We start from the raw sequence: 25126 nt of genomic DNA, 5'->3' as shown, positions 1-25126 counted from the left end.
GGATGAGGAGATCCTCTGGGTGAGGGGGATCTGTCTTTTCTGTCTCCCTTGGTTTTACTCATGTTGACTGCTAAAATCTGTTCTTTTTACAGCACTGACAGATCCTAATGCATCAGCTGCTCAGCAGGCAGTTCTCCAGCAGCACCTCAATAATTTGACTTATGCACCCTTTGGAGATTCTCCTCTCTTCAGAAACCCCATGTCAGACCCAAAGAAGAAAGAGGAGGTGAGAATATTAAACTCAGTTTTTCTGGGAAAGGTTTGAAATGACTTCAGTTTACATACTGTGTTCTCTATCTTCACTCAGGTGTGCAGTGAGCAGCATAAGGACTTGCCATCCCTATGCTTGTACTGATGCAAGATTGGCTTTTTCTTAATGCTATTCCAGAACAAACTGCGTGTTCTGGGGCTTCATTTACTTCTCTTGATACATCATTACTTGACTTTGGAGTTCCTGCTGAGGGTCGTGTTTTGTGACTGTCTGTGTTTGGCATATTTGTAGCTTGAGCTTTGCTTATGACAGTCTCTTGACCTCTTGACCAAAACACACTTCTCAGACTTGTGAGGGTTAAGGGATGTATAAATGGCTGCTGTCCTTCCATGTTCTGGAGGGTGAGTGTTCCTTCTTAGTTGGTGGAACCTATCACAGTGCTCCCAGGGGTCTCTGTTCCAGGCAGAAGGACTTAGAAGCATAGAATGGCCTGGGTTGGAAAGGACCGTAATGAGCTGTCATCAGCCAGCTTTGTGTCTGTTTCTGTTTATCGGTCTCCCATCATGTCTTTCACTTCTTTAAGACCCTTGTCTGGGTAACAAAGCAGGTACTGTCACCTTTCACCTATCCGTTCAGTACACGGTATGGAAATTCCAATTCTCCTTTTTCTTTTCCAGCGGCTGAAACCAACCAACCCTGCAGCTCAGAAGGCCTTAACAACACCCACCCACTACAAACTGACTCCACGTCCAGCAACCAGAGTGCGCCCAAAGGCTTTGCAGTCTGCAGGCTCTGCCAAGTCTCAACTCTTTGATGGCCTCGATGATGATGAGCCATCCCTATCCAATGGTGTCTTCATGCCAAAGTTAGTTCTTCTTTTCTGCATATTGGAGGGTGGAGGTGTAGGAAGAACCGTAGTATAGCTTCATTTCTGATCAGATGAAGTCCTGAATTCCATCACTTCTTCTTACCTGATATAAATAGGAATAGCAGTAACAGGATTTGTTACACTTTGGAGATAAATATTTTCTATAGAGAAGATAAAAATGATCATCTTAAACTGTTAAATGCAAAGAAGCTGTGAAAGAAGGTGATAATTGGAAGTCAGTTAGAAATTAGACAAGGGAAGTTTGTATAGTATGCAGCTCTATGCAACTCAGAAGGGCTGCTAGGGTTGTTAATGCCATCAGTGCGAAGGAGGATTGACGATGATTTCATGGCCTGTCTGGTTCTGGATCAGATTCTCAGTGTTGGAATGGAGCAGTAATGCTGTGCATGTGTCCTACTGAGGCTTTTGGTTTCAGTCTTTAGGGACATTGGTGGCAATCCTGAAACGGACATTAGACAGTTCTTGTTTAATCTGATGGAGGTACATTGGAGGAAGATGAATCAGGCACTGAAAGACCCTCTAAGCATGAACTAAAAGAAAAAGTTATTTTTGAGCTTAGTTTGTATTTCTTTTCTTTGTTTTCTTTGTTAGGAAGAGCATCAAGAAGTTGGTTTTGAAGAACCTCAGTGGCAGCAGTCTGTTCTCTCCTGTCAATCGTGAGAATGATGACCTGGCATCTCCATCAGAGTACCCAGAGAATGGAGACAGGTACGGTGATAGGTGACGTGTGTGTTTAAGCTTGAAAGAAGTACAGACTGGTTGTTCTCCTTTCTAAATGACTGTTGAGAAAGTAGGTAGTTATTTCTAGGGATGTCTTAACTATGTTCATGGGAAGCAGGTTGACCTGTTGGGTGAGTGACCTGCCCTTAGGCTGCCCATCTGGTCTGTCTGTGTGCTCACTGCACCCAAATCAGGAGTTCAGAGGGCTGACTTCTCTCCCCTTGCCTCCTGTAGAGACAAATTCTGGTATTTCTTGAGGGAAATGCTGAACATGAGCCTGAGGGGAGGAAAAATATCCAGAGTAGCTCAACATTTTGATCTTATTGAAAGCTACTAAAAGTAAAAACTGATGACAAGAGTGGAGGAACTTGTTTCTAACCACCTTATTCCTCACCTGGGTGGCTCTTTGTAGGACAGGAGCGTTTGTTAGCTGGGTTGCCAGCAGCCATGTAATACAGACATTGTTTTTAGAACGACTGTAACAACGGTGCCTTCATATTTGATCATGGTGTCTGCAGGATTTAATCATTCCATGCTTCTAAAGCAGCGTATTTGGGGCAGAAAGGAGTGTGATTCTTTAGAATTATTGCATCTTTCAGGTTGCAAATGATCTTGGGAGGTGTATCTGTTCAGCAGAGTCAACACTGAATTCAGACTGGGTTGTTGAAGACTTTATCCAGTGTGGATAGAGATCCCACAACCTCTGTCCCAACACTTAGCTGTCCTCATTGATTTCCTTGTTATTATTTGACCATTGTTTCTCACCTTCCTGCCATGCGTGTCAGTGCAGACCCTGACTCTTGGCTTTTGGTGTTGAAATGCTGCTGTTACGTTTCCCTTCAGCCCTTTTCTCCAGGCTGAGCAGCCCATTTCCCTCAGCCTCCCCTATGGGCACCCTGAGGGCGTTGTGCTATGCCAGCATTGAGTGTGTCAGTATCTTTCTTGCATTGTGAGGCCTAGATGGGATGCAGATTGCCATAGTGCTGAACAAGGGCAGAGTAAAGGGGAATGAAAAATGCTTTCCCTTTACCTGCTGCCTCTGCAGTTCATTGAGTGGTAAAATTTGCTTTTTGTACTAAAAGACACTGAAGTTTAATGCTGACGTGAGCACATTAGAACTAAATGATGCCATTTGGTTTGTTCTTCATTGTTCAGGTTCTTTTTGTCGGTACCCCCTGATGAAAACCACAGACAAGATGGTGAGCGCGAGGAGGAGGAGGATCACCACGAAGTGACGAGGTTTTACACCAACCCCATTGCCAAGCCCATCCCACAGAGCCCTGAGAACACTGCACACAAACACCAGAACAGTGCGGATGACACCATTGTGGCCCTCAACCCACGGGCAGCCCTGAGGAACGGCCTGGAGGGCAGCAGTGAGGATGCCTCATTCCATGATGATTCCCTCCACGATGAACGTGAAGAGGAGACTGAGACAGTGCACCACGTCCATCCTGCAGGTTGGGTTGTTGGTGGGGTAGGGGTTGTCCTATGTAAATATTGGTGACGTTTAACGTGTGCTTCTTGTGCTGTTTTGGATCCTCAGCTCTTTGTTTCACTCCCTCCTGCCTTCTGAAGGGTACAAATCACATTTCTCACTCTCACATCTCACACATGAGCAAATTGCATTTCATCACCCACTGTTGTGTTAGTAGTGTAGTGAGGTGTGCGGAAGGGAGAAGAAAGGAGCCCAGTCTGTAATTCTACCATAGCAAACAGTTGTCTGCAGTCCTGACATAGGACTATCTATTAATCTACTCACAGTTCATAGCAGTGGCAAAGAGCATTATAGAAGTTTCCAGGAAAGGAGTGGGCCCACATGGTTGTGCCTCTTAATGGATCTGTATTGCATTAGTTCAGTGCTTTTAGTTCTGGTTCAGTGTGGAGTGAAATTGGAAGACAAAGGCTGAGGGCCCTCAGGTCACTTCCACATAATTGAGGCTTTACAGCTTCACAGGTGGAGGGTTGTCTTGGCTTGTTAAACTTGCGAGGGTCTGGAGGAGCTGGAGATGAAAAGACTTGTTCACCTTTTCTTTTTATATAACACACCTTATAAAACCAGGAAGTGCTGTGCTCAGAGTAAGTGTTCTCAGAAGCCTCAGCAGCAAGAAATTGCAAGTGCAAAATGCTTACGGATAGCTCGTGGGTTTTAAGAGTCGTGAGACAAACTAAGAGCTGAAAAGAGCATCAGAGGGTGCTGAATGAGAAGTGCTGCATCACGGTTGGCAGGTGCCAAATAAGGAGCTCCGAAATTAGGAGCTGGAAGAACGTCTGTCAGGCGTTGCTGTGTGTATTTGTGTTTTCTGTTTTTGCCTGTATATCTGCTATTGGTCTCTGGTAGAGATGGGCTGTAAGGCTGAGGAGCCTGCCATGGCTCTGCAGGATGTGGAGCTGGAGCATTTCCTTGCTTGTGTTGCACTGATTCTCAGTTTGTTTAGAACCATCACTCTATTTCTCTCACAAACCTGGACAGCTGAGTCACCAGAGGTGTTTAAGCTTTGCCATCAGCACAGATCTTTGTTCTTCCTATTGTAGGAATTGTTCTAACCAGAACTGGCTATTACACCATCCCACCTATGGAGGAGCTGGCCAGGTTTATCAATGACAGAAATGAATGTATTGTGACCGACTTCACCATAGGCCGTAAAGGTGAGCACCTAAAGCATTTTTACATTGGAAACAATCGTTTTTAAAGCTGTGCCATCTGAATCTGAGTGCCATAATTCAGCTTAATGACAAGCAGTGCCTCTGCATTGTGAACAGCTTGCACTGAAAGGAGAGGTCTTTCAGATTGACAGTGCTCAGCTGGGATGTAAGCTGTCAGTCAGGAGATGTTATTCAAGGGCAAATTGTGATGCTTTGCTATCTTTGTTATGCTTTCCAGGTTACGGATCGATTTTCTTTGAAGGAGAAGTGAATCTAACGAACCTAAATCTGGATGAGATCGTACATATCCGCAGGAAAGAAGTTATTGTCTACCCAGACGATGAAAAGAAACCACCTATTGGTGAAGGCCTTAATAGGTAACGCTGTGCATGCACTGTCGGGGGGCAGCAGTCTGTAAGGATGTCCTTAGTGTGTTGGCAGTGTTTGCAGGCAGCTACTGGGAAATGTAAATCCACAGAGGGTGATCAGGCTGCAGCACTGTGCAGTTGCTGGGTATCTGCAAGGTTCTTAACCAGAGGTTATAAACCTCTTCTGAGGTTCAGCAACTTAAACAAGAGGCCCAACATTCAGCTCCTGATTGTACTCTGATAGCCCTGTGTAAAACCTTGTTGTCTCTTGTGCTTTTGTCCACCTCTAACAGACGAGCTGAAGTTACATTAGATGGAGTTTGGCCTACGGATAAAACTTCTCGTAGCTTGATAAAAAGCCCAGAACGACTGGCAGAGATGAATTATGAGGGCAGACTGGAGTCTGTATCTCGGAAGCAGGGCGCTCGCTTCAAGGAGTACCGCCCTGAGACTGGATCTTGGGTGTTCAAGGTAATGGTTCTATTCCCATTGTGGGCTAACTTGAGTATCAGAGGCAGTGTGAAGTTAGAATCTTCCAAGAGCTGAATTCAAACTGTGCTAAACTCTCAAGTCCTTTCCTGCAGCATAAACTGTCCTAACTGAACTGGCCCAAACTTCTGTGAGTGGCAGAAGGTGTTCAGTGGAAGTGCTTCCTTACTTAGTGGGTGACTGAGTACTGGCAGTGGTACTGAGGCTGAGGAGTCTCAGAGCTCTTCAGAACCACTTGGATATAACACTGGGCACCCTGCTCCCAATGTTTCACACATCAAATCACAGAATGGACCGGATTGGAAGGGACCTCAAAGATCATGAAGCCCCAACCCCCCACCGCAGGCAGGGCCACCAACCTCCACATTGATACCAGCCCAGGCTGCCCAGGGCCCCATCCAAGCTGGCCTTGAACACCTCCAGGGATGGACGGGGCATCCACAGCCTCTCTGGGCAGCTGTTCCAGCACCTCACCACTCTCTGTAAACAACTTTCCCCTGACATCCAAACTCAGTCTTTCCTCCTTCAACTCCAAATCATTTCCCCTTGTCCTGCTGTTATCTGCCTGCTCAATGTGTTGACTCCCCTCCTGTCTGTAGGCTCCCTTCAGGTCCTGGCAGGCTGCAATGAGGTCACCCCGCAGCCTTCTCTTCTCCACGCTGAACAAGCCCAGCTCCCTCAGCCTGTCTTTGTATGGGAGGTGCTGCAGCCCTCTGAGCATCTTTGTGGCCTCCTCTGGACCCTCTCCAACAGCTCCATGTCTTGTACTGGGAGCTCCAGACCTGGATGTAGTACTCCAGATGAGGCCTCCCAAGGGCAGAGTAGAGATGGTCAATCCCCTCTCTGTGGAGTTGATTGCTGTCCTGCTGGGCACCCCTTTGACGTGTTTGTCCTTCTCATTGCACAGGTGGCACACTTCTCCAAGTATGGCTTACAAGATTCCGATGAGGAAGAGGAAGAGCATCCTTTAAAAGTGGAAGCAAAGAAGTTAAAAACCACCCCGGTGCCACCTCCAGGCCATCTACCACCCCAGCAAATGGCTTTAAATGGCAAACCAACGCCTCCAGCTCAGGTAGAAGGAGGACACTGACAAAAAGGGAATTGGAAAAATGAAATGTGAAGAATTATCTGGTGCCTGGGGAGGGGTTATTCAATTGAGAAGTAGCCTGGAAACCGAAGAGCAAAACAGTATACAGACTTTCATAAACTCAGTAGCTCTTCTGACCTCTCAATGAGTGTTTGCATGTTCTTTTTCATTAAGATACTTGGCACTTCATACTGAGGATGTAGGGGGCTGGGAAGGCATTCAGCCTTTGTTTCTTGATCCTCTTCTAGACTGAACTTGGCATATTTGGCACCTATGGAAGAAAAGCTTGTTTTTTGTAAATACTGCTTATATTCTATATAATTATAATGCCTTGTGCTACCTGCCTTGAGAATGACGCTGTGCATTGCTTTGATTTGACAGTCATTTAGTAAGTGAGACTGTATGCTTTATATGCAAAGAATGTGCCCTATTTTTTATTAAAAACTTCTTTTTGAGGCTGGATTTTTAAGCATACTGAAGTTGAATGTAATGGCTTCTGAAGCTTTGTGATACACCTTCAGTGTATGACTGCGTGCGTAGGGGAGGCAGCACTCTGTCCCTTTACTGCTCAGCTCTTATGATCTAACATTAACTGCCTTCACACGGTCTCATTGCACCTGATACACTCGCATTTTCCAAGTGTGGCAAGCTAAACTAGTTTGGATTTTGTCACCCACGGTTGAACAGATCCTATTTAGAAGGCAGTGTGGCATTGATGGGATGTGCACTTAATGCCGGGTGCTGAGGGCGTTTGTGAATAAGCTGTGGTTCTTTTGAAGCAGCTTGTCATAAAACAGCATAGAAGTGCAGAACAGGAGCCTTCTCCAGAGCTTCCTATGGGGTAGAAAGCACCTTTGGCAGTCAGGGCAGGAGGGCTGAGTACCCTGCAGCTGGACAGGACTTGCTGGAAGGCTCAGCCAAAGCTGGCTTTGTTTTCCCCTTCAGTAATCAGTGACTGACTGCAGTGAAAGCAGATCTCTAAGCTTGCAGCTCACTGAAGCACAGATCCTGTGCCAAGGCGCGTGTGCTGTTGCTCCTGACACCTTATATCATGGGGAAGCAGAGGAGTTCAATTTCTGTGTCTCTAAGGTCTAAACATGAGAGCAGCTTCAGAGACAGTGATGTCGAATAGGTTGAACACTCACCTTCTGTAGCAGCACTTGGAGCTGGTCTCTTCATTGGCCAGTGGCTTTGGGTAGCTTGAGGATGAGGGTCTGCTCACTGCATTGTAACCAAGCATAACTTGCTATTTCTCACTGCTTACACAAAGGAATGATTTCATTACTTCTGTGGTAGGAATTCTCATTCAATCAACCTTGAATGTGTTTTTATTTTATCTTATGCAGTCTGTGGTTTAATTTCAATTTCTGGAGAAGCATGTGAGCCTTTGCAACACTGCCACCTTATGTTGTAGGGGCCTGGACACATGGCAGCAGGTGACACAAATGCTTTTCAGTACAGCCAGCTCTGCTGTATTGTGGGATCAAAGAATGATAGAATGGCCTGGGTTGCAAAGGCCCACAGTGCTCACCCAGCTCCAACCCCTGCTGTGTGCAGGGTCACCAACCAGCAGCCCAGGCTGCCCAGAGCCACATCCAGCCTGGCCTTGAATGCCTGCAGGGATGGGGCATCCACAGCCTCCTTGGGCAACCTGTTCCAGTGCGTCACCATCCTCTGCATGATCCTAAGATCCAACCTAAACCTCCCCTGTCTCACTTTAAACCGTTCCCCCTTGTCCTATCACTGCCCACCCTCACAAACAGCCGTTCTCCCTCCTGTTTATTCGCTCCCTTCAAGTACTGGATGCCCACAATGAGGTCTCCCCGCAGCCTTCTCTTCTCAAGACTAAACCAGCCCAGTTCCTCAACCTTTCCTCATAGCAGAGCTGCTCCAGCCCTCTGAGCATCTTAGTGGCCTCCTCTTGTTTATAAACCTGTTTGCAGTTGTCTTGTCTGCATACTGCAGGCACTGCTTCCATCTGCTACCAGTGCTGTTCTTACAGACTCATTTTTGCCTCGTCTGATGACCTTCGTGGCATTTCTTGGCTTACTTTAATATGCTCAGTAGGAGCCCATTGTAGTATGCTACTAAATTCCTTGGTGTGGTTGCCTGTGGGATGTGTGCCATGGGTTCCTTGCTTATATATGTGCATTGTTCCCAGCAGTGTGTTGTACATCATTGCATCTGGGAAGCAGGCCAGCTGTAAAGATGCGTCTTCCCCAGGACAACCCTATCTAAAGACATGGGATGGACTGGAGCAAAGGCTGGAGCCTGGGTTAGAGCTCATCAGGAGGGTTAGAGGGCTGGAACCTGGAAGGTGCTCGGTTCATTAGGCACACACTGTTTGCTATTGGCCGAGTGCTGCTTTCAGGCCGACCCATTAACTGCACTGAGCCAGCAGTGGATGCCCTTCTCCAAGGGTTTTATCCTATCAGGTTTACAATAATAATAAACTACATGAGCATACATACTCTGTGAGCCAGTATTGTGTGACCATGAAGGTTATTGTGTCTGCTTGTAGAACATGGCCTTGTATTACACTGCGTCCCAGCTGGGGAAGACAAAGCAGGTATCACAGTGTGATACAGCCAGTGCTGCACAGTCCTTTGGTCCTGAGCTGCCATCTAAAATGTCCCAGGTTCAGTTTTGGCCCAGGGAACTTGTTTGTGTGATAGCGTTGTGGGGAGAAGGGGATGCACCAACACTGCTTCTATTCCTGATCACCTGGAAATGGAAAGCTGAAGAATAGCTTCTAACAGGAGGACACAACTAAGCTGTGACTTCTCCTTCACTTTAACTTGCCTTGTTACGTTGCAACACTGAAGAAAATGGGAACAGGTTATATGTATTCCTCACTAAACTTAAATGGGAGTCTTGACAAGGCAGCGCTCCGCTTCGCGTGCAGGTGATGGTTGAAGACATGAAGCACTTTTTCTTAGCGAGCTGTTGGAATCTGTTGTTGTCTGATGCCACCTCTGCCTGTATCTGCAGAGCCCCGAGGTGGAGCAGCTGGGCAGGGTCGTGGAGCTGGACAGTGACATGGCAGACGTCACCCAGGAGCCTCCCCAGGAGCCTGCAGTGGAGGACAGCATGGCAGAAGAGCAGGAGGCAGTGCCTGCATCTGCTCACATCGCCTCGACGCTGGGCATTAACCCCCATGTCTTACAGGTGAGGTCTCGTGCTTTCCTCTCTGACAGAGGTGCTTTGGCTGTACCTGTCAGTGATGCTCGGTGTGCCTCTCCTGTCTGTGTGCTTCTGTGTTTGTGGGGGATCTTCAGAGGTCCAGAAAGCGTAATGAAGAAACACCAATTAACGATATTAAGTTCTGAATTGGTGAGTTAGTACCTAACCTGCGTTGCTTCAGACCCAGTCTGGGGCCAGCCATGTTAATAGGATGGCTGGGTTTGACCTTGTGGCCCAGAGCCCCATCCAACCTGGCTTTGAACATCTCCAGGGATGGAAGTGGCATCCACAGCCTCTCTGGGCAAATATTGGTAATGAGAGCTCAGATCTGAAAACCCATGGTTATTGTAGGACCTCATGCCCATCTGTTTATCCATAACTGTCAAGCTTGCTTTCATTTCTCCTAGACTGAGGCATGCAGTACTTGTGGTATAAGTACCTTTAGTTGTATGTAGTATGTGAAATTGATCTTTATTGGGAGAGCAGATGAGATCAGCTGGCTGCTGCTATTGATTGCTTCCATGTGGGTTTGTCTTCTGCCCTTCTAGATTATGAAAGCTTCCTTGCTTGCTGATGACGACGACCTGGATTTAATCCTGGACCATCACTCTGGAAAGCAACCTGCTAAAATGGACACTTCTCAGGAGATCTGTTCTCCAAGGCTCCCTATATCAAGATCCCAAGGACAGAAGAGATGCTCAGGTACTGTGGCAGACCTCACATATTGCATGAAGAGTTCACTTCTAACATCAGTATGCAAAACCCTATTGCTGTCTGAGTGTGTGACAGAACAGATGTGTGCTGTGGCTTTGGCCTGCCCTCCTGCTGGCTGCTGCTCCTGCCTTCCTCCTCCGGCCTCACAGCACACACTGCTGTGTTCCATGCTTCTGTTTTCCCTCCCTCTGCCTCATGTTCCCATGGGGATGCTGTAAACCCCCCTGTTGCTCCGTGGTGCCTTTTGTGTCCCTCAGAGTGGTGATTCCAATAGGAGTAATATGTATCTCATTTAATAAGCATGGAATTGCTTCCTGAATTAAATAGCAGACCTGAAACGTGGGGGCAGTTTCAGTGCAGTTAATCAGTGCCTGCTTGCTCTGGGTTGTTCCTGTTCTCATGGTGTAACTAACTGTATCAGTTAAGGTCAGAATTACTTCCCAAATCCCCATTCTTGGGGTGTGCCTACACGCAATACCAGCTGCTTTAGTTTGGACTTAATTATTCTGTGCGTGGTGGATTTCGTGGCTCTCAATACTGCAAACAATTGCTTTTAGCTGTGCGTTGCCATAGCAGATCAAGGCGAGTGTTTTCGCTGGCTGGTTATGAAGGACTGAAATACCTCTGAAATCATAGAATTGCTCAGGTTGGAAAAGACCTTTAAGATCATCCAGTCCAACAGCAGCCCAACCACCCTACCCTAACTAACAGCCCTCTGCTGAATCATGGCCCTGAGCACCACATCCAAAGGGTTGTTAAACACATCAGGGATGGTGACTTAACCACCTCCCTGGGCAGCCCATTGCAGTGCTTAACAGCCCTTCCTGTAAAGTTTCTCCTGATATCCAACCTAAACTTACCCTTGTGCAACTTGAGGCCATTTCCCCTCATCCTGTCACACTGAGAAGAGACCAGCCCCACTCTGCTGCAGTCACCTTTCAGGTGTAGGAGGAGAGCAATCAGGTCTCCCCTCAGCCTCCTCTTCCCCAGACTAAGCAGCCCCAGTTCCTTCAGTCTCTCCTTGTAGGCCGTATTCTCCAAGCCCTTCTCTGGACCTGCTCCAGCACCTCCATCTCCTTTTTCTGTACTGAGGTGCCCCAGACTGTGCACAGTATTTAAAGTGAGGCCTCACCAGTGCTGAGTACAGGGCAGGATGACTTCCCTAGTCCTACTCACCACACCATTCCTAATCCAAGCCATATCAAATATCAGGAACCCCCTGATGAAAGGTGAATGTGCGTGTGCTTAACCATTCTTCCCCCTTCTTCCCTCTAGTCGCTGGGCTGCTGCAATCAAGGTTTGCTGATGCTATTTTCCAACCACCCAGCACTGCTCTGTATGACCTCAAGGAGCTGAGGACTCGCAGCTCCCCTTCCCCTGCCTGCTGGTCAGCATCCTCTCCATTAGCATCAGCTTTCGCCGTCCCTCCGTCGGTCCCCGAGGTGCAGATGAAGACAGTGGGTGTCCGCAGGCAGCAGGGCTTGGTCCCCCTGGAGAACTCCATCACTTACCAGAAGGGGAAGCTGCTGATGGACATGGCTCTGTTCATGGGTCGTGCCTTCCGCGTGGGCTGGGGGCCCAACTGGACTCTTGTCAATTGTGGGGATCAACTGAGTGGGTCGAGCGGGACAGAGGATCTTCCGTGTGAGGATGTGGAGTATGGATTCCTGCCCACTCCTGTTACTCCAAAACTGTGAGTAGTGTTTTCCCTCAGGGTGGTTCTGCTGTGCTCTTCATGTTTGAAAGAGCTCTGAATGTAAGTCGGTATCATTTGGGAATTTGGCTTAGGGTTCTTTCTGGGGTGTGAGATAGAAGGTTGTCATAGCTGTCAGCATCACAGAATGGATTGGGTTGGAAGGGACATCAAGGATCATGAAGCTCCAACCCCCCACCACACACAGGGCCACCAACCTCCACATTGATACCAGCCCAGGCTGCCCAGGGCCTCATCCAAGCTGTCCTTGAACACCTCACAGCACATCTAATTTGGTAGCAGAATGAAGTGCCCTTGTAAAATATGCTGGGTAGTGGTAAGATGTGCTCAATGCCTTTTGTGTGCTGGAGGCACCCAGCACAGTGAGACTGATTTGCCCATGTGTGATTCTGAATCCCAGGCTGTATCCAGGTTCTGCATTCCCAGCCATTGACCTCCAGTCATACATCTGTTATACTTACAGAGCAGTGTTACAATCAGGGCGAGCTGTGCAGTGCAGCTGCTTCATAATAAGAGTTTGTTCACTTGGAAAAGAACTCAGTGTTGTTTACCTGTTTGTTCTCTTTGTTCTTTTCCTGCAGACTCTCAGAATCCCCTTTCAAGGTTCATGTGGAGAAGCTGAACTTGGAACAAAGGAAGATGAACAGAGACAAACAGTTGTATCTTATCCCTCTGGAGATAAAGCTGAAGCACAGCACTGTCCATATGGACGAACAGTGTCCTCTCCTGGCTCCCAATCCAGGAGTTTCTGCTATCCATGACTATGCTGACTGGGTCCGAACAGCATCCGAGGATCCTGCCGTAATGGAGAGTGAGTAGAGAGTTCTTCTCTTTGCAGTGGTGGCAGTGGATCTGGATCTGTCCAGCTCAGGTTATTTTCAGCTTGCATCAGAGCATTTGAGTGTGATTAAAACAGGAACTGGCTGTTCCTCCACGTTCTTTCTGAAAGCAGAAAGGTGGTTGATTGCATTTGGGTGGCTGACTGACGTGTAGCAGTAGGATACCCTGTAAGATTACACTTTGACAACCTTAGGAGGATTTTCTCAATGTTCTCTTGCTTTTACCCCTCCTGACTGGCTAATTCTATACTGGCAGCTGTTGTGAAGCACTGGGCCTTGACGTGGACTTTATGTGAAGCCATCTGGGGGAACCTGAAGGAGCTGGAGGCCAGCCTGGAGGAGCCCAGTGAGTACGTCCTGGCCCTGGAGCGCAGGAGGGCTTTCTCTCGTTGGCTGTCAGAGACGGCTGCAGCACGAATTGATGAGGAGGTTGCTTTGACCCAACACCACAGTCATGTTGAGGCCGTGTTCAGCTGCCTCACAGGGAGGAGGATTGGCGAGGCTTGCAGGCTGGCACAGCAGGCAGGTAAGATGCTCACATTCACTTTTCTCTAAGGGAGGAGGGAGAGACGTAAAGAGAGCTTTGGCACTGAGAGCTAGTAGTGAGTAACTGGTTGCTCTGAGTGCTGAATGTGAGAGATGGATTAAGGCACAATCTGTCTTGTCTGCATGCTGCTCATACAATAGAGGCCACAGTACAGTTGGGTTGGAAGGACACTTAAAGCCCCCCATCATGGGCTGGCTTGCCCCTAGATCAGGCTGCCCAGCACCCCATCCATGGCCTCGAGTATCTCCAGCAATGGGGGGCATATGTAGTCATATTTCCACCACTTTACTGTCAGTTCTCACAGCCTCTCTGGGCAGCTGTTCCAGCACCTCACCACTCTGTAAAGAACTTCCCCCTGACATCCAGCCTCCATCTGCCCTCCTTCAACTCCAAACCATTTCCCTTGTCCTCCTGTTATCCAGCTTTCAAAGAGCTGAACTTCTTTTAAGCCACTTATATTTGTTTTAAAAGCTAATTTCACACCTTAATGGTTATTTTCATCCTGACCCTTTATGTCACCTCAACTCTTTAAACTTCTCCATTCATTTGATGTTTTTTTGGGGGAAGTCTGGCCTTCCCATTCCTTTGTATTTCACCCATCCCATTTTATTAGGTATGTAGTTCATAAGGAGATAGTTGAGTAGCAGTAAGCTGAGCAAAAAGGCTCCGTGGTTCACAAACAGGCAGCAGCTGTGGCTCAGCTGTCAGTGTGTTTTCCTGATGTGCTGCTGTCTCTTCTTCCAGGCAACCACCGGCTCGCCCTGCTCCTGTCCCAGCTGGTGGGCAGCCAGCCCACACGGGACCTGCTCACCATGCAGCTGGTGGACTGGCACAGGCTGCAGGCAGACTGCTTCATCCCCGAGGAGCGCCTGCGCATCTTCGCACTGCTGGCTGGGAAGCCTGTATGTTGTTACACCATTGCTTTGTCCTTCAGTCATAGAATCATAGAGTGGCCAGGGTTGGAAGGGACCTTAAGGATCATGAAGCTCCACCCCCCCACCACCACAGGCAGGGCCACCAACCTCCACATTGATACCAGCCCAGGCTGCCCAGGGCCCCATCCAAGCTGGCCTTGAACACCTCCAGGGATGGACGGGGCATCCACAGCCTCTCTGGGCAGCTGTTCCAGCACCTCACCACTCTCTGTAAACAACTTCCCCCTGACATCCAACCTCAATCTGCCCCCCTTCAACTCCAAACCATTTCCCCTTGTTCTGCTGTTATCTGCCTGCTCAAAGTGTTGACTCCCCTCCTGTCTGTAGGCTCCCTTCAGGTCCTGGCAGGCTGCAATGAGGTCACCCCGCAGCCTTCTCTTCTCCATGCTGAACAAGCCCAGCTCCCTCAGCCTGTCTTTGTATGGGAGGTGCTGCAGCCCTCTGAGCATCTTTGTGGCCTCCTCTGCACCTTCTGCAGCAGCTCCCTGTCTTTCTTGTACTGGGGACCCCAGACCTGAACAAAGCACTCCAGATGGCTCCTTGATTTGACTCTGCTTCTTGACAGCAGTCAGTTTAAGTTTTGATAGCCAATCCCAACATTATACATAGCAGGAAAGGAATACAAACTGACATTGGGGCTTCCTGTTTGTTTTACTAAGGAGACTTCTGTTGTGTGCTGCCTCTTGTCCTGTATGGTATTAACCTGTGTGTGACTTGTGTAATCCTCCAGGTATGGCAGTTGTCTGAGAGAATCAGCGTCAATGTGTGCTCACAGCTGGACTGGAAGCGCTGTGTGGCCATCCACCTCTGGTACCTCCTTCCTCCAACAGCTTCTATCTCCCAGGCACTTGCTATGTACGAGGCAGCATTTCAGGTAGGTCGTTGTGCCTGGGTGAAAGGCCTTTCCTGCTCCTGCCTGTTGCTGTGGACTGGTGCTGCATGGATCTGGTTGAGTGTTGTGAGCAGCCACACATTGCAGCTGAGGCTGCTTTCAGCCTATCAGTTGTCACAGTGTGATTCCTTCCCTGGTGTTAGTGATGCGTTTGTGCAGCAGCTCACATTGATACAGATCTTCCTTTTCCCTCTGTGGAGTGAAATGACTGATGCTGAGCCTCCTGGTGATACTTTTGTGAAGTGCCCCCCTCTTCTCCTTGCTGTGTCAGTGACTTATTTCAAACTGATCTCCCACCTGCTTCCTGTGCTTACAGTGAGACAGAGGCAGGGAGGTAGGAGCACAAAGCACAAAATCCATCTGAACCTGGTGGCCCATCAGTTTTCCTGCTGTGCTAATTAATACTCAGCTGTCTGCTGAAGTGCTCCTTGCCACGCCACTGGCTCTGCTTCCATCCCCAGCTCCTGCAGACAGTGTATGGCTGTGTGTCATGCAAGCTGTGTTGCTGTAAACTGGAAAATATGGTGCAAAATCATTGAACTGCAGGTAACCTGACCCTAAAGGTGGCCCAAGCACAGCCTCAGTTCTACCTTCCTAATGAGAGGTTTAATGCTGCAGCAGTGCGTAGTGTGAGCTTTGTACATGGTGTGGCAGTGTAAGGTGTGCTGTCTTTAAACTCACCCATAAAACAATTTGTTTAGACCACATCAGAGTCTGAGAAATACGCCTGCTGCCCCCTGCCTCCTTACCTGGAAGGCTCTGGTTGTGTCATTGAAGAAGACGATAATGCAGGAAGACCTCTCAGAGATGTCTGCTTCCATTTGTTAAAGCTCTACAGCGACAGGTGAGTGGGGAATGGTTCAAATGTGGTTTGGAAGAGCCTGGTCAGACAGTGCCCTCCCAAATGACGTGTGTGTAATTAGCTTTGCTATTCTCTGAACTTAAAGTGGTGGCAAATCTGCCTTGCCAGCATGGCCTTACAGTGTGTGGTGCTGCTGTCTGTAGGTGGTTAAACACCAGCTTAGGAACGTGATTTTGTTCTTTTCTGAGTGCTTCCTGCTGTAATCTTGCTTTCACTGAAGGCGCAGAGCAGCCTGCAGAGGGAGCACGGGGACACCCAATGGCTGTGGCAGTCTGGCTGCAGACTCAGAGGGGGAGTCTATGGAAGAGCTGGAGGTGGTGATGGAAGGAGAGGAACCAAACAACGCTGATCTCTGCTTTTGTGATGCTTGCACCATTAGCTGTTATTGTGGCACTGTTGTTTCCCTCCAGGCACTACGACCTGGACCAGCTGCTGGATCCCAGGAGTGTAACATCTGACCCCGTGGACTATCGCCTCAGCTGGCACCTGTGGGAGGTGCTCCGTGCCCTCAACTACAGCCACCTGTGCAGGCAGGGGCAGGGTGTGCTGAATGCCAGCTATGCTGCCCAGCTGGAGAGCGAAGGCCTTTGGGAGTGGGCCGTGTTTGTGGTGCTGCATGAGCCCGATACCCAGTAAGTAAACGTCTCATAATTCTCAAGGCAAAGAGAAACCAACCAGTGTCTGATCTATAGACCGTAGCTATCACAGCTTCTGGTTGTGCTGGAGCTGTGTGCAGAGCAGTGTGTCAGGGTTACAAAGCAGCATGAGCAGTTCTGCTTCGGGTGCCTTATTAGGTGTTACACAGCACTTCAATGACTGCTGAACTGCTCTGCAGAAACAAACGTAGGAAGCAAAGTGGGTGAGCTGGGCTTATCTTCTGTGGCTCAGGCAGTTTACTGTGCTGGAGAGCTTGGCCTGAAAGCATCATTAGTGCAAAACGATGGCCCTGTTCAGATCCAAAGGGAACAGATAGACGTGTGTGTGATTTGAACCTTGCTGAAATGTGGGTTTGTTTCTGTTGTAAAATAGATAGCTAACCCAGAATTATCTTACAATTGTAACTAACGCCATCATTTCTCCAAGGGTGTCTCTTGCTGTTAGTGTTTACAGATGCAATTAATACATTTCAGCATTATTTTTCCAACCAGTAGCTTCAGTTAAAGCTTATGGAAATCATTCATAGCTGCAGTGCTGAAGTTGTTAGTGATGACCTCAGTGGTGTTTAGGCTGTGCTGAAGTAATGCAGTTCATGGCTGTAAGCTGAGGGAGGGAGTGCTGGGTGGGATGCGAGGGGAAACCCTTCATCCAGCAGTGCTGATTGGAGCTGTGGGCCCCATCCCTGGAGGAGCCGGAGGCCATGGGTGGGCACTGGGACCCTGAGCTGAGGGCACGCACCTGCTCTGGGGATGGGGTTGGGGTCTCTGAGGTCCTTCCAGCCCAGCGTGCTGTGATGCAATGTGATGGAGCAGCATCCTGTTCTCTGCTCCCACCAGCATACGTGAGAAGGCCGTGCGTGAGCTGCTGGGCCGGCACTGCACTCTATGTGAGACCCCCGAGTCGTGGGCCAAGGAGACCTTCCTGACACAGCGGCTCTGCGTCCCTGCAGAGTGGATTCATGAAGCAAAGGCTGTTCGAGCCCGGATGGAGGGCGACAAGCATAAAGAGGCCCTGTTCCTGTTCAAGGCTGGGCACTGGAACCAGTGCCACAAGCTGGTTGTGCGGCACCTCGCCTCAGGTGAGCCCAGAACCACTTCTCCCATTCTCTTTCCAACACTGTGCGGGAATACAGTGAGAACAGAAGTGATGGAGCCAGCAGTGTGCTCCTATAGCTCTGAAAGCAAATGGGATCCTGGGCTCCATCATCAGTGGGGTGGCAACAGGGACAGGAAGGGGATTGTCCCTCTCCACTGCCCTTGTGGGGCCCCATTTGCAGTGCTGTGTCCAGGTCTGGGGCCCCCGGTACAAGAAAGACAGGGAGCTGTTGGAGAGGCACTGTGACACTGCAGGCACAGTCACACAGAGGGCTTTCCTGTAGCAGCAGATGTCACAGACATACAAAGAACCTGTTTGCTGAACTGCTTGTGTTTGTTCCCCTTAGATGCCATTATTAATGAAGACTACAAATACCTGAAGGGGTTCCTGGAAGATCTCTCCCCTCCGGAGCGCAGCTCACTCATCCAGGACTGGGAGCTGGCAGGGCTGGTCTACCTGGACTACATCCGAGTCATTGAGATGGTGGACAGGATTCAGCAGGTAGCAGCCTGTCATGGGTTGTTTTTCTCCTGTGGGGTTTCCTGCAGCTCGGACAGGACCTTGTTCTTAGAATAACCTTGCACTGTTCCATGCCAACGTTGGTGCACATCCTTGAGATGTGAGCACCTCTGGGAGCACAGAGCTGGTAGGTGATGTCAAACAAGGTGAGCTCTGCCCTGGCAGCATGAGAGCTTAGTGAAAGAGGAGGAGCAGAGCGAGGTGCTCAGTGAGGAGCCTCCATCTCAGTCCTGCTTAATTCAGTTCCAGGGTTCCCCTTTGGCGCTTCAGGCGCTGAGCTCAGCTTTTAAGGTGCATTTGGTGGGACAGATGTGGCTGAGTGCAGCTGGGCGGTTGGGGTTTTCCCTGCTGCAGGCTCTGGGTGGCTCTCAGCTGTGCCTGTTCTCCTTTGCTTCCAGCTGGATTGTTCCACATACGAGCTGGAGCGTTTGCATACCAAAGTGACGTCGCTGTGCAACAGGATAGAGCAGATCCAGTGCCACAATGCCAGGGACCGCCTGGCTCAGTCAGGTACGGGGGCACCGGGGGGAGCACGGAGGGTGGTGTGGTGGGGAAGGATCCCATCGCCACCCCCGCTGTGTGCAGCTGACCCCATTCCCTCCCTGCTTTATCTCCCCTTCCCAGACATGGCCAAGCGCATCGCCAACCTGCTGCGCGTGGTGCTCAGCCTGCAGCACAGCCCAGAGCCGCTGGCTGAGGGCAGCCCCGAGCTGCACCGCGTGCCCCTCCGCCTGCTGGCACCGCACGTGGGCCGCCTGCCCATGCCCGAGGATTACGCCCTGGAGGAGCTGCGGGGCCTGACACAGTCCTACCTGCGGGAGCTGACGGTTGTCACGCAGTGATGGGCACACACTGATTGATTCCCACCCGCAGCTCTCACGGACTCTTGCAGTGTTTCCTCGCCCCGCTCCAGCCACACACGGGTTTATCTGTGGAGCTGTGGGCAGCTTTACGGCGTTGTTTGTGAGCCGGAGCAGCACTGGGGTCTGTATGGACCTCACTGGGCGGCACTTGAACTCTACGGCTCTTTCCTAGAATCAATAAAATGCCTCTTTGTGCGACCAGGTGGGACTGTGCTCTGCAGGGGTGCCCATGGGGTTCGTCCTCCGGCAGTGTGGAGGGGACTGCAGTGCTCTATGGGGTCTGCAGTGCTCTGTGGGGCCTGCAGTGCTCTGTGGGGACTGTTGGCCTCCTCCTGTTGTTGGCACCGCGGGTGTTCAATGGTGACTCTCCAGCACCAGGACCGGCCCAGCAGGAGCACCAGGCTGGGTCTGTGTTTGTTCTGTGGGTTGGGGGGGATGCAAGGGGGGGAGGAACCCAACTTGGGGTCTTATTAGATCTCTTATGCTGGGGAGCTGCGTGGCTCCTTCTGCTCCAGCCCCAAACACCGGTAGAGCTGCTGCCCCAGCACAGAGCATGGGGAGCTGCCAGCTCCGTGTGTGCCTTAGGCTGGGCTGGGGGGGCTGCTGAGCGTTGCTGAGTGCTGCCATGGAGCACAGCAGGTCCTGATCTCAGCGCTCTGCAGTCCTGCACCGCTGCTGCCCTGTGCGCTCCGTGCTCCGCGCAGTCTGGCTGCATTGAATGCAAACCCACCTACATGGACGGATGCTAAAGGAGCACAGTGCTGTGTGGCTGTGCTGGGTGCTGCCAGCCGTTCCTCTGCCCGCTCTGCGGCCTCTTGCTGTGTCCTCCAGCACCGGGGGGTGACGGGAAGGTTTTTATGGCGAAGTTCTAAAGACTCGATTAGATTATTTTGCTGTCCTTTTGAAAACGAGAAATAAAATGTTTCTAGTATAACCCACCGCTTCCTTTGCTGCATCACCAGCTGCAGGGCTGCACTTGGGGGTGGGAGGGAGCGGATGGACCCACACTGTGGGAGGGTGGCCTGGGGACCCACAGTGCTGCTGTAGGGCTTTTCAATGGGCACCGAGCCCTGAAATGGGGCTGATGGGGCCCTGGGGCTGCCCCATGGAGCCTCCTGCAGCACCATGGTTGTGGTGGCAGCGGGGCAGTGCTGAATGTGACACCTGCCCGCGCTGAGCCGGGTCACGCTGCCTTCCATTACCCTAATTGCCTCTCCAGGAGCCCAGCTGCCGTCCTGGGATGAATAATTCACCGCCTGGAAACAAAACCTCCGGCCTTAAAACCGATCGGGGTCTGCTGGGCACCTGCTGCAGTGCCGCAGGATGGGGGAGAGGCGCGTGGATGCTGCCCCCAGGAACAGCCTGAGCTGTGCTGAGCACTGAGGTTGTTGGGCTCCATCATCTCTGTAGGTCCCTTCTGATGGATCCGCTTTATTCTCTTCGGTTCTCAGCAGCCAAATAGGAACAGATGTGCCTCCCTTGTCCTGCACTCTGCCCAAAGCCACCTGCATCCCCTGCAGCATCGCCGCCTCCATCATCACCTCCAGCACCTGCACCGTCTCTGCATCACCAGCATCTCATCCACCTGCATCGTTTCCATCATGCGTTGCCTCCACCCATCACCTCCAGCGCCTCACCCACCCCCATCCATTGCTTCCATCACCCGCATCGCCTCCATCTCCAGCACCATTCGCATCCACCTCCTCCAGCACCTCCATCCACCCCCGTGGGCAGCCAAGGTCCCATCCCCAGTCTCTGTTATGGTGGCACATCTCCACCTGCCCAGCACCAAATCCCCCCCAGGGGGCTCAGTGGTGGCACAGTGGGGGCACAGACCCCCACAGACAGCAGCCAGGACTGCTGAGAGCAGCAGCTGCCCATGGGTTGACCCCCACTCACAAGTCCACAGTTATTCCCTCCCCCTGAGACCCCAGCAGAGCCCTTTGGGGTGCCCCTCTCCCACCCTGTGCTGTGTGCCCGCCTCGAGGCCGCCGCCATCCCCCCCCTGACGTCACCCTGTGCTGAGCTCTTAAAGGCCGCCCCAACCCCTCCCGGCCCCAGGAGATGCTGTGCAGGTGACGCCGGCGATGCCTCCAGCATCCAACTCCTGACGGCCCCACTGCAATGGGGAGCACCGCGCTGCCCACCTGCCTGCTGGCGCTCAGCATCACCTGCACCGTCCTGCTCCCAGGTAAGCGCTGGGCTCAGAGCAGAAGGGATGGAGGGTGATAATGCCAACCTGGACGGGACATCGCCCACAGAGCCCCCATTTAACACCAGGGGTGAATGCAAACCCCCTGTGGGGAGGGTCTGCCCTGAGCCCCCCCCAAATCCCACCCCAGCTCCAACGCTGCGCCGTGAGCGAAACGCAATCCCATTCATCAAGCATTCAGCGACACAGGGCCGACAGTGATCCCTCCACCCTGGGGATCTCAGGGCAACGAGGGGCCCCAAATTGGGGCTGGGGGCTCAGAAACCTCCGTCTCCATCCTGGGGCTGGGATGTGTCCGTCTGCTGGGTTGGGAGGAGGGCAATGATGGGGAGAGTGGAAAGAAAGGGAGCAGTGGAAATAACGGGGTAATAATGGAGTTAGTAGGAATAGTGGGTATAGTGGAAAGAACGGGATCAACAGAGATGATGGGAATGGCAGGAATGATGGGAATAGTAGAAATAATGGGATTTGTAAAAATAATTGGAGCAAGAGACATTAGAGAGAAGCAAGCCTGGCGTGGGCTGCTGGAGGTAGCGTGCTGTTGGGATGGGGACGGATGGACCTGGAGCAGGGATGCGGCGGCTCCTGGCTATGGGGGTCCCAGTGGGGTCCCCCCATGGGGTCCCTGTTGCCCCATGGCTGTGGTCCTGCAGGCTGTGGGGCCGCTCAGGGCCGACTCGCCCACAAGCTGCTCCACGACCTCTTCGCCAACTACTCCAGCGCCCTGCGACCCGCCGAGGACACGGAGCGGGCGCTGAACGTCACCCTGCAGGTCACCCTGTCCCAGATCATCGACATGGTGAGCGCTGTCACCCCCCCCCCCAGCAGCCCAGATTCCCCCAGACCCCTGGGAATCGACTCAGAGCTCCCCTGGAAACCAGCACAGATCCCTCCTAGGACGGTTCAACCCCCTCCAAATCAGCCCAGATCTCACCCCAAACCTGCTCCAAACCCTCAGCATCGACTCAGACCTCTCAGCACCAGTTCACATCCCATAAAACCAGCCCAGCTCCCCACAAAACAATTCAAACTCCCTAACACCAGTCCAGATCCTCCTCCACAGCAGCTCCAAGTCCTCAAAACCAGCTCAGATAGCCCTAAAACAACCTCAAACCCTTCACATCAGCTCAGACCTCCTGAAACCAGACCAGTATCCCCCCAGCTAGCTCAGACCTCTCAAAACCAACTCACATCCCCCCAGACCGGCTCAGACCCCTGAGAAACCACCCAGACCCTACCCCAAGCTCCTCAAACCAGCCTGGATCCCCCAAGCCAGCTCAAACCCAGCACCACCCCCTGGAGACCCTCTCACCCTATGGCCATGCTGGGCTCACCCCATGGAGCCGCAGGTGCTGCCAGGGCCATTTCCCACCCTGTGCCCCCGCAGGACGAGCGGAACCAGGTGCTCACCTCCTACCTGTGGGTCCGCCAGGCCTGGCTGGACGCCCACCTGGCCTGGGATAAGGACGCCTATGGAGGCATCGACAGCATCCGCATCCCCAGCAGCTACGTCTGGAGGCCGGACATCGTCCTCTACAACAAGTGGGTCGTGCTCACCCCAACAAGAGGGATGTAGGGGAGCAGTGCAGGTTGGGGTGAAACCAGCAGTTCTGGCATAGAGAGGGTGAGGAGCTGTCACCTGTGCTGGGGGAGCACCATGGGGACGTGGTTGGGTTGTTGTGGGGTGTTATAGGGCGATGTAGCATGTGGGGATGTGGAGGGGACACGGCACAGTGATGTAGAATGGGGACAAGGCATGGAGGTGCACACTGGTGCCAGCCCACCGGGGTTGGGGTCACGGTGGCCACCCCCCTTCCCCCCTGCCCATCTCTGCCCAGCGCTGACGAGCGTTTTGGTGGCTCCATGGAGACCAACGTGGTGCTGCGCTCTGACGGACACATCATGTGGGACACCCCCGCCATCACCAAGAGCTCCTGCAAGGTGGACGTCTCCTACTTCCCCTTTGACGGGCAGCAGTGCCGCCTCACCTTCGGCTCCTGGACCTACAACGGGAACCAGATTGACCTCCGTAACCGCCTGGATACGGGCGACCTGACCGACTTCGTGGAGAACGTGGAGTGGGAGGTGCTGGGCATGCCGGCCACGCGCAACGTCATCACCTATGGCTGCTGCTCGGAGCCCTACCCCGACGTCACCTACACGCTGCTGCTCCGCCGCCGCGCCTCCTTCTACATCTTCAACCTGCTGCTGCCCTGCGTTATGATCTCCTTCCTGGCGCCGCTGGGCTTCTACCTGCCCGCTGACTCCGGGGAGAAGGTGTCTCTGGGGGTGACGGTGCTGCTGGCGCTCACTGTGTTCCAGCTGCTGGTGGCGGAGAGCATGCCGCCCTCGGAGAGCGTGCCGCTCATCGGTGAGCACAGGGGAGGGCATGGGGCTCCCGGTGGGGAGATGAGCACCCCACATTGACCCTCTTGCCCCATAGGGAAGTACTACATCGCCACCATGACCATGATCACCGCCTCCACCGCGCTGACCATCTTCATCATGAACATCCACCACTGTGGGCCGGGTGCCCGCCCGGTGCCACCATGGGCACGACGCCTCATCCTGCACCACCTGGCACGCGCCCTCTGTGTCTGCGAGGTGGGCGAGAGCTGCGGCCGCCCCCGGAGTGAGGGCACGGGAGGGACGGGGCCGCAGGACCCCCCTGGGGACGGCGTGGAGCCGGGGCTGTGCCCCCGCAGCCGCTGCCTCTGCCACCACCACGCGGTGCTCAGCAGCGTGGCGTACATTGCCGGCGTCTTCCGACGGCACCGCACGGCACAGCGCCGCGCCGCAGAGTGGAAGAAGGTGGCCAAAGTGATGGACCGCTTCTTCATGTGGGTCTTCTTCCTCATGGTCTTCCTCATGAGCGTGCTGGTGATCGGCAAAGCTGCGTGACTGCCACCCCATGCCCAGTGCCCCTTGGACTGCACGTCCCCATGGTGCCCATGGAGCTCATCCCCAGCACACACTGAAGTGCAGAGCGTTCAGTGCCCCGGACCCTGTTGGGTTGGTCCTGCCTGGGTCCATCAGGACTCTCTGGTTCAGCTCCTTTGGGGCACTCCCCTCAGCTGCCTCTTCTATGCGCCCATCTGCGTCCATGTTCTTGTCCTTATCCATGTCCATACCTGTGTCCCCCCTCCCAGAACCAAGGACATCCATCTCTATGTGCAAATGGATACCGGGGTGTTCCTGGCCTGGGGGCTGTTGGGGTGTTCTCTAAGGGTCCTGGCTGCCCTCTCCCACTCCAGCAAGATCTCTCCCAGCTGACAAGTTCTAACACTTTAATCTGTATCGATGCTGTCCCCGACCCCACAGTGGGCAGTGAGCAAACGGCAGAGTGGTGCTGAGCTGCTGCAGGGTTAAACCACAGCAGTGCTTCTGCTGCTCTATGTGAGTCCCAGAGGGCTGAGATATCAACAGAGCTGACCAGAAAGCAAAGACATTTCTTTACACTGTGGTATCTTCATTATTATCAGTGAATGACATCAGTTTGTTTAACCACCAGCAGCGTGCAGCTCAGCAGGAGCAGTGCCCGATTCCTTCCCTTCCCTTCCCTTCCCTTCCCTTCCCTTCCCTTCCCTTCCCTTCCCTTCCCTTCCCTTCCCTTCCCTTCCCTTCCCTTCCCTTCCCTTCCCTTCCCTTCCCTTCCCTTCCCTTCCCTTCCCTTCCCTTCCCTTC

At 52.2% G+C, this 25126-nt stretch overlaps 2 protein-coding genes across 8 annotated transcripts in view; both read left to right on the top strand.

Moving 5' to 3' along the window:
* The window catches only part of NUP98 (nucleoporin 98 and 96 precursor), a 32613-nt gene extending 11906 nt beyond the window's left edge, over window positions 1-20707 (top strand). For 4 of the 5 annotated variants that reach the window (XM_085536672.1, XM_015852589.2, XM_015852587.2 and 1 more), the window contains 21 exons: window positions 93-226; window positions 889-1076; window positions 1692-1808; window positions 2976-3280; window positions 4356-4469; window positions 4705-4843; window positions 5128-5305; window positions 6231-6395; window positions 9402-9578; window positions 10142-10295; window positions 11583-12000; window positions 12603-12832; window positions 13117-13386; window positions 14152-14309; window positions 15073-15216; window positions 15936-16078; window positions 16507-16728; window positions 17590-17831; window positions 18195-18349; window positions 18766-18877; window positions 18992-20164. In XM_085536672.1, coding sequence (XP_085392798.1) covers window positions 93-226; window positions 889-1076; window positions 1692-1808; window positions 2976-3280; window positions 4356-4469; window positions 4705-4843; window positions 5128-5305; window positions 6231-6395; window positions 9402-9578; window positions 10142-10295; window positions 11583-12000; window positions 12603-12832; window positions 13117-13386; window positions 14152-14309; window positions 15073-15216; window positions 15936-16078; window positions 16507-16728; window positions 17590-17831; window positions 18195-18349; window positions 18766-18877; window positions 18992-19209 — 3983 coding nt within the window. In that variant the 3' untranslated portion in view covers window positions 19210-20164. Of the gene's footprint in view, window positions 1-92; window positions 227-888; window positions 1077-1691; window positions 1809-2975; window positions 3281-4355; window positions 4470-4704; window positions 4844-5127; window positions 5306-6230; window positions 6396-9401; window positions 9579-10141; window positions 10296-11582; window positions 12001-12602; window positions 12833-13116; window positions 13387-14151; window positions 14310-15072; window positions 15217-15935; window positions 16079-16506; window positions 16729-17589; window positions 17832-18194; window positions 18350-18765; window positions 18878-18991; window positions 20165-20681 lie in introns of those variants that run through there. The other variant, XM_085536673.1, reaches the window with a different exon arrangement.
* A 506-nt stretch (window positions 20708-21213) lies between these two features.
* Window positions 21214-24890, top strand: CHRNA10 (cholinergic receptor nicotinic alpha 10 subunit). 3 transcript variants are annotated; one of them, XM_015852616.3, is made up of 5 exons: window positions 21214-21421; window positions 22096-22241; window positions 22830-22984; window positions 23281-23813; window positions 23886-24890. In XM_015852616.3, exons 1-5 carry the CDS (start codon window positions 21355-21357, stop codon window positions 24341-24343), a joined length of 1359 nt encoding a protein of 452 aa, XP_015708102.2. In that variant the 5' UTR covers window positions 21214-21354; the 3' UTR covers window positions 24344-24890. The 3 variants fall into 3 exon arrangements, with proteins under 3 accessions (XP_015708102.2, XP_085392810.1, XP_085392809.1); XM_085536684.1 differs by having other exon boundaries at window positions 21281-21421; window positions 22163-22241; XM_085536683.1 differs by lacking the exon at window positions 21214-21421 and having other exon boundaries at window positions 21861-22241.
* The last annotated feature ends 236 nt before the right edge of the window (window positions 24891-25126 follow it).

The sequence above is a fragment of the Coturnix japonica genome, chromosome 1, assembly GCF_054131305.1.
Source record: "Coturnix japonica strain WE chromosome 1, WE-NBRP24, whole genome shotgun sequence".
Lineage (NCBI taxonomy): Eukaryota > Metazoa > Chordata > Aves > Galliformes > Phasianidae > Coturnix > Coturnix japonica.
This window is presented reverse-complemented; position numbering and strand designations above follow the sequence as displayed.